Source organism: Pygoscelis adeliae, unplaced genomic scaffold (genome assembly GCF_000699105.1).
Source record: "Pygoscelis adeliae isolate BGI_AS28 unplaced genomic scaffold, ASM69910v1 Scaffold456, whole genome shotgun sequence".
NCBI lineage: Eukaryota > Metazoa > Chordata > Aves > Sphenisciformes > Spheniscidae > Pygoscelis > Pygoscelis adeliae.
In genome coordinates, this window is record NW_008825007.1 from 452832 (window position 1) to 459719 (window position 6888).

Below are 6888 nucleotides of genomic sequence, written 5' to 3' on the forward strand. Positions count from 1 at the left end.
TGGCAGAGCAGGGGAGTCCGAGTCCCCTCGGCTGGCACGCGGCAGGACGGGGCTGCCGGCACCGCGCTGCCGGCACTGTGCAGGGAGGCCCGACCGGGCCGGGGGAGAGGGTCTGTGTCCAGAGAGGTCGAGCCGTGCCTCTGGTCTCCCGTCTCAGACCCATCCCTAGGGCAAAAGAGCAGGGGCAGCTCTTTGGAAAGCCCCTGGATAAACCTTGAAGCCTATTTTGCACACAGAATCACAGCTGAGAGGGCTGCAGGGACAACCTTGGATGCTGGTCCCCATATCCCAGCGGAGCTCTGCAGCTGCGGGGATAAATCCTGGCACATCTCAGGAAGGTGTCAGCAGCTTTGGGAAGGAGACCATCGGGTGGGGAGTCCTTGGGGTGCAGAGACCCGGAGCCCCTTCCTCCGGGTGTGCGGCTGCAGGCTTACCCACCTTCTGCAGGTCCCCGGGGAGCATTGGGATTTCTGGTTGGCAAACTTGGCTTTTCTTGCACACTTCCAGGGATGCAGCCTCTAAAACCATGGCTTTCCCGGTTGACCCCACGTTCTGCTCGCGCTGGCAAGAGTCCGCTGTGGTGTCTGCTGGATCTGCTGTAGGAGCGTGGTCAGGGGGCTGAGGCGTATTTCTAGCCTTGATAAATAGCTGAGCTGCCTGAAATCACTTAAAAGACTTTTCTTTCTCAAATTCCTTCTCTGGAGCTTCTTGAGATGTAAGGCTCTGCTCTGAATGCTGCTTCTACCTGTAGAGAGGAGCGCCTGCTCTCCCAAGTGTAGTTGTTTTTTTCTTGTAAAACTATCCTCCTCATTTTTGTGGACCTTTTGGGGAAATTACTCTTCCTTTTCCTGACATTCACTGTCTTTCTTTCTGCTAAATAATGAACGAATCCAATAAAAACAAGCCCTTTCTTCCAATCAAAGAAAATCACTTTAATGATAGCTCGTGCTGGCTTTATTGCTTTCCTTCCCACCGCACACACCCCTCCACCTAACAGCCGAGATCTGCAGCTCAGGTTTAGTGGCCTGGAAAAGTCTAACAGCCTGCATGGCTGAGGAACTCCTTGGGACGAGCTTTGTAGTTGAGAAAGCACTAAATGGCACTGCAGCTTTTAAAACGCTTCTTCGTACCCGTCCACAGCCTTGTTTTGTCAACACAGAGCTGCTGTTCGGAGGGAGCGGCTCTGTCCTCGGCGTGGTGGGGAGGAGAGGAGAGCCCTTCCCCTCCCCGTCCCCCCAGGATCTCGAGCAGTAACCTCTCTGAAATGTTGAGCTAATGGGAAAAAAATGATTCTTTCCTGTAATCTGGATGATATTAACCCTTGGGGCTGTGATTTGGTTGCAGTGATTTATTTTTCTCCTTCCTTTTTCAATGACGAATTACTGGAATGACTTTGATTTTGTTTTGTATGTAGATGCAGATATATAATTTCCTCTTCTGTTCATTCATTTTCCAGCCTTGTTTTCTTCCAGGTCTTGTTGCTCTCCACCTTCTCCTGCTGTGTTGCTGTGTGACGTGTCCGCCTTTACTTCGCCTGCTTCGCTACCATCTCATCTCAATCTCAAGCCGTAGAACAACCTGGTGGTGCAGCCCCTTTCATGAGAAATCAACCTGCTTTTGATTTTGTTTTATGTTTTTTGGTTGGGTTTTTTTTCCTCCCGATTTGTTTTTCTTCAGGCCTTCACATGTTAGGGCACAGACAATGTTAATTCATGGACCTCTTACTCCCTCCTAAACTGAGACTCAGAGAAGGCTGGGCCAGCGTAAAAAGGGTTAAAAAATTGTGACTCCAAACCAGTTCCCTGTCTGTCAGTGAATGGAGGACGTGGATTTATGCTCCGCAGGCTGGCTTACGTGAACGGACATCTCGTGAGCAGAACGTCCCAGGGGGATTGGGAGCTCTGTGCGAGCCCGGGATCGGCCCGCTCCCAGTCTGCAAACTGGGAGGCAGCAGGGGCTGAACAAGGGGGCTGTCCCGTAAAAACATCAGAGACGTTTGAATTTACAAAGCGAAGTCTTCCCCACCGATTTTGTCCCTTCCTCTTTGGTTGCGGGCTTCAGCACCCGGTCCTGGCAGCCTGGCTCTGAGCAGCAGTGGGGGGGCCCCCAGCCCGCCGGGGGATGTGATGTGCTCAGACTGTTCGTCTCATTTATGGAATTTGGTGCAAATGTTGGTTGAAAACTGAATATCTCACGTTTTTTGAGTCCTTAACCTGCTGTTCCTTTTTGTGGGAAGTGTTAAAAATGGTTTTTTGGATAACCTGTTTCCCCTCATGTGGTTGCCATTGTGATTTTCATGCACATTAGAAGTTCACACAGAGCAAGCAGCCCCGAGTTTAGGTGCGGCACGCGTGGGTCCAAATTTTGTGTCGAGAACCCACCCGGATTGAGTTTTTTGGGGAGGTTCGAAATTGAGCTTTAAACCTCGGAGCTCAGCTGGCGTTGTGTGTTGGTGGTGGGTTATTGCTTCACGTTCCCAGGTTGTGATTAAAGACCTGAAGTTGATACTTGCCCGAACCCCCGGGCATGCAAACTTAGACACCAGCAGGTCCTTTGAAAATTCCAGTATTTCCTCTCCTGTGGGTCAGCGAGCAGCTTTTCATGCTGAAACGGCGCTTTTAATTCCACCTGCAAAGGCCTGTTGTTTGCTTGTTTTTAGGAGCATCCCATTTGGGTTTGGTCCGGGGTTGGCTCCTGTTCCATCCACATTTCTTCATAGTTCTCCTCCATCCTCGGAGACGTGCGTGCCATGGTGTGATGGGCCACCGGGGCGGTCTCTGAGAGCCCAAGCTGTGCTCCCTGCTGTCCATACCGGATTTGCAGACCAGGTTGGGAGGAGGGTAGAGCCCCGGTCTTTTGCAGGGGATGCCCTGCTGTGCCTGCACAGGGTGCTCCTCATCTCCTCATGCCTCTTCAGCTGGTGCACCCTGCGAGCCAGACCCGTTGTCCGGAGGCACCTACGGGCACTCCTCACTCAGTGCAGTCCTGTGGACGTTACCCGTGTGGGGCTGAGTTTTTACAGGGTATCTATTGCAGTGAACACGTGGGGTGACCCGTGGGTACCCGTTACCTCTGCGCCTCAGCTTGGTCTGATGTGTCTCTGCTCTGTGGCCTGGGGGGCCGTCGATAGCTGCAGTGCTAGAGAGTAAAGACAAAGTTTAAGCCAAAGCTGCTCAATAATCACTGCTTCTCAAAGGGCTGTAAAATTTACAAGTAAAAAGTTACTGCTTGTTTTGCAAGGGTTTTCTAGATATTTAAGAAGATACTATTTGTGGAGCTGAGTAGCGTGAGGTTTTTTTCCCATTTTGGCTGCAGGTAAAACGGTGCATGTCAGATCAGGGTGTTTTGCCCTGGACTTGTGCACGCTAGAGCTTGCAGAGAAACAGGGACCAAAAGCCAGGTGTGCATGAACACTGGGTCGAGCAATTCTGCAGCCTTACATTTGTGGGATTGTACAGCTCAGCGCAGTTGCTGTTCTTGTGTTTAAACCGGCTTTGGTTTCCCCTTTCTCTCTGTTTTCCAGGCGATCCCAGGTAATTGAAAAATTTGAGGCATTAGATATTGAGAACGCGGAGCACATGGAAACGAACGTGTCGGCCGGTGCTGCCCTTTCCAGTGAGACGCGGCAGGGCAGGAGCGAGAAGAGGGTTTTCCCGCGGAAACGGGTAAGCTGCTCAGCTGAGGTCTCATGGTGGGGTTTGGAGGATGGCACCTGGGATCCAGCAGCCCAGGATAGAGGGTTTAGCTATAGGGTTTAGCTATAGGGTTTGTCCCTGGGTGGAGCAGGGGATCTGGAGTCGCAGGCAGGCTCATGCAGGAGCCAAAACGCTGTGTGTGCGCTCAGTCCGTGCACGTTTGCTGCTTGCTGCTCTGCTCCCTTGGCCCAGCTGCAGATCGAAGTGGAAAATCAGGCTGTCTTCTCCTTCCTCCAAAATAGAAAGAGGGAAACTTCAGATCTGGCATGGCAGGACACATCAGGATGGGGTGAAGTAACAAAAAAAGGCAGCCTTGAGAGTCCCAGATGCGCTTAGATATATTGGGAACAAATTAATGCCTGAGAGGACAAAAAAAATGTATTGCCAATGAAATAACACTTGTTCTGAGCCTGAGATGCCCCTTAAATACACGGATTTTTATGCCGTGAGCCAAGAGAGTGGGACTCGCTGTCCTAGTTCCTGCGCTGATCTGGGCTAACACTGTTTACACAGGACTTTACTTGCGAAAGTGCAGCTGTGGGCTCCATCCTGGATGTGTCTGCGTCTCCTCTGTCCCCGCATCGCCGGGCAAAGTCGCTGGACAGAAGGTCCACGGAGTCCTCTATGACGGTGAGCCACCGGGGCCGTGTCCTCTGCCTTGGGGGAGGACGTGAGAGGCCCTTCCCAGGCAGGTCCGGTGAAAACTTTATTGGGCTGCTTTCCCCGTAGCCAGCACGTAGGACATAGGATACGCTCAGATTTTGGAGCAGGTTTCAGTGACTTGGCTTCACACTTCACACTTGGTGTGTTAAGGAGAGCTAACGCGTGTCCTGGCTTTCTAATGATGCTTCCTTGATGTTTATGCAGTTGCAAGTGGGTGTCAGTGGGACGAAGGCTGCGAGGAAGGGCTGAACCTGCCCTCCTGAGCTCTCCTCTCTTTGCGTATTTCAAATGCTCACCAGACCTGGAGGCAAACAGTACCGAACAAACACAAAATGCCTTCTCTCACTCACCACCCTTCTGTAGGAACAAAATAAATACACTTGCTAATCTCTCAAAAAGATTACGCAGCCATTGTAAATATGAGCTGCGTTTTTTGTGGATGGACAGCTTCTATTCAAGGACTTCTCAGAAAAATGCAGTAGCTTAACATTTCTGTGGTAGCTTTTCATGTAGACTTGTACAGCCACAACAGTGATTTTTAAATTCTTGGTAGTAATGAAAAGGTGCAAGAAGTACACATTAAGTGGCTATGCACATCGTCTAGTGAAGGCAAGAAAATCATGCAGTCAGTGGGAGGAAAACCTTTTCCTTGCATTAAATACGCCTTTATTGTGCCACTCCTGCTATAAAAGTAGCAACGTAAGAAAAACTTGCACGCCTGCTGGCTTGCAGCCATGATTGCAAGACTCCCCCCTGCCCGTCGGGTTCGCTGTGTCAGAGCAGATCAGTTATCCGTCAGGATAAAAGCCGAGGGAGAGTTCATCCCTTGTTAGGCTCGGTGGGTTACAGCAGAGCTGTGTGGGTATCTCTTCCATCAGGTGCTTCATCTGTTTTTGGTTTCGAATGTCTACACCCTTCAGTGGCAGCTGGTCCCAAACTTTTCGTGCTTCAGCAGCTTTGCAGCTTCGGGCAAAGCCTGTGCTCTCCTGCCTGCCCGAGCACTCGGGGGAAAGCAAAGGGGTTTCTGCGGAGGAGCGGGACCTGCAGGAGAAACCTTCCTGCTCCGGGTGCTTCTGTAGCTGCAGCCCAGCCTGAAACCTGCATATACTGCTTAGCCGCATCTTTCCTCTCTGGCTGCTTCTACACCTTTGCTTAAACTTTAGTGAAACTAAGAAGTGTAGTAAAGCAGTATGAATGCTGCTAAGGAGGGATTTAACTGCTTTTGCAGAAGATTCTTGCCCTGTGCTTCTTCCCAGTTGATAAATAACAAGCCCATGAGCTACTGTAACACTTGCACTGCTTCCGTTTTCCTTCTCTGCAAAGTGCGTGGTTGGGAGCCGGTTATTTTTGATCCAAAATGTAGACCCTTTGCTTGACGCTCTCCTATTGTAAAAGAAAGAGCTTAAACAGGACCCAGACCCGGGGGCCATGATCCCACCTGCACTTTAACAGAGGAGAAGCAGGCAGGTGGTGGTATCGCTCTCTCAGGGTAAATTAGGGCTGAGATTAGAATGCCCAGTTCTCATAGCCTACTTCAGAGATGGATGTAGTCATTGCAAATGCAGTTTTCCCTGTAGTTTGTTCGTGGCTTATCACTGCCTCGTCAGCGGGTCCTGGTGGGGCTCGGCGGCTTTCTTGCCTGCAGCCACATCCCAGCCAGGGCTGCTCAGGCTGGCGTCTGTCCGCTCCCTCTTCTGATTCTCTAAGGCTTCAGGCCTGGCAAGGTGGCATTTACTTTCCCATGTGTTTTTGTGGGGCTGGGTTTCCGCCACCGTAGGAGCACTCAAATGTGGGATGTGCCGCCCCACAGCATGGGTTGGATTGAATAGGCTTCCAGACCCCAATTTTCCATTGCTCCCCTCGCTATAGCTCGTTTTCAGATGCTACAGCTGCATTTCACACACTGCTCTCCTTTCCTCCTCCACTCTGCAGCACGTGGAGCAGCTGGAGGAGCTCAGCCTCGAGGGAGAGAAAGCATTTCCACCGCATCCTTCCCTGCGCGCGGGCAGGGCTGGGAGGAGGGGCTGGCGGGAGTTATCCCACGCTGTCTTGGTTGCTTTTCTCAGAGCTTCGACATCCCGGTGCACCTGCTTTGGAGGAAAGAGCAGCTGTCGTTTGGGTGGTGCAATGCTCGGATTCCCTGTATTTCCAGCCTTGGGCACTCAGCCTTGTTTAGAACCCGCAGCTTTGCATGAATAGCACGTAGTTTTTCCTTCGTAGCATATAATACAGGGACAAAACTGCCTGCAGTCTCGCTAATTCCTTGCTTCTCCTTCCTCTGTAATGCTGGTGTAACAGTAGGAAATTGCAAGAGAGGTGCTAGGAAGGAGACAGCCTGAATAAACCATACAACGCGTCTCTGTTCCTCCTGGGAGCAAACGTTTAGCTCCACGCAGTATAATGATCCAATTTAACTGTCTCGTCTCTTGCTGCGCTGTGCTTTTTCAAGCTGCTGCTGTTGTCTGCTGAGCGTGGACGCTTCCACCCTCCCCTCTGATCGCCTCTCTCCTTTCTTGCAGCCCGACCTGCT

At 51.3% G+C, this 6888-nt stretch overlaps 1 protein-coding gene across 1 annotated transcript in view; it reads left to right on the forward strand.

The window, feature by feature from the left end:
- The window catches only part of LOC103918805 (myosin phosphatase Rho-interacting protein-like), an 85738-nt gene that overhangs the window by 52098 nt on the left and 26752 nt on the right, over nt 1–6888 (forward strand). The window contains exons 8-10 of the mRNA XM_009326218.1: nt 3524–3665; nt 4209–4325; nt 6878–6885. Coding sequence (XP_009324493.1) covers nt 3524–3665; nt 4209–4325; nt 6878–6885 — 267 coding nt within the window. The remainder of the gene's footprint in view (nt 1–3523; nt 3666–4208; nt 4326–6877; nt 6886–6888) is intronic.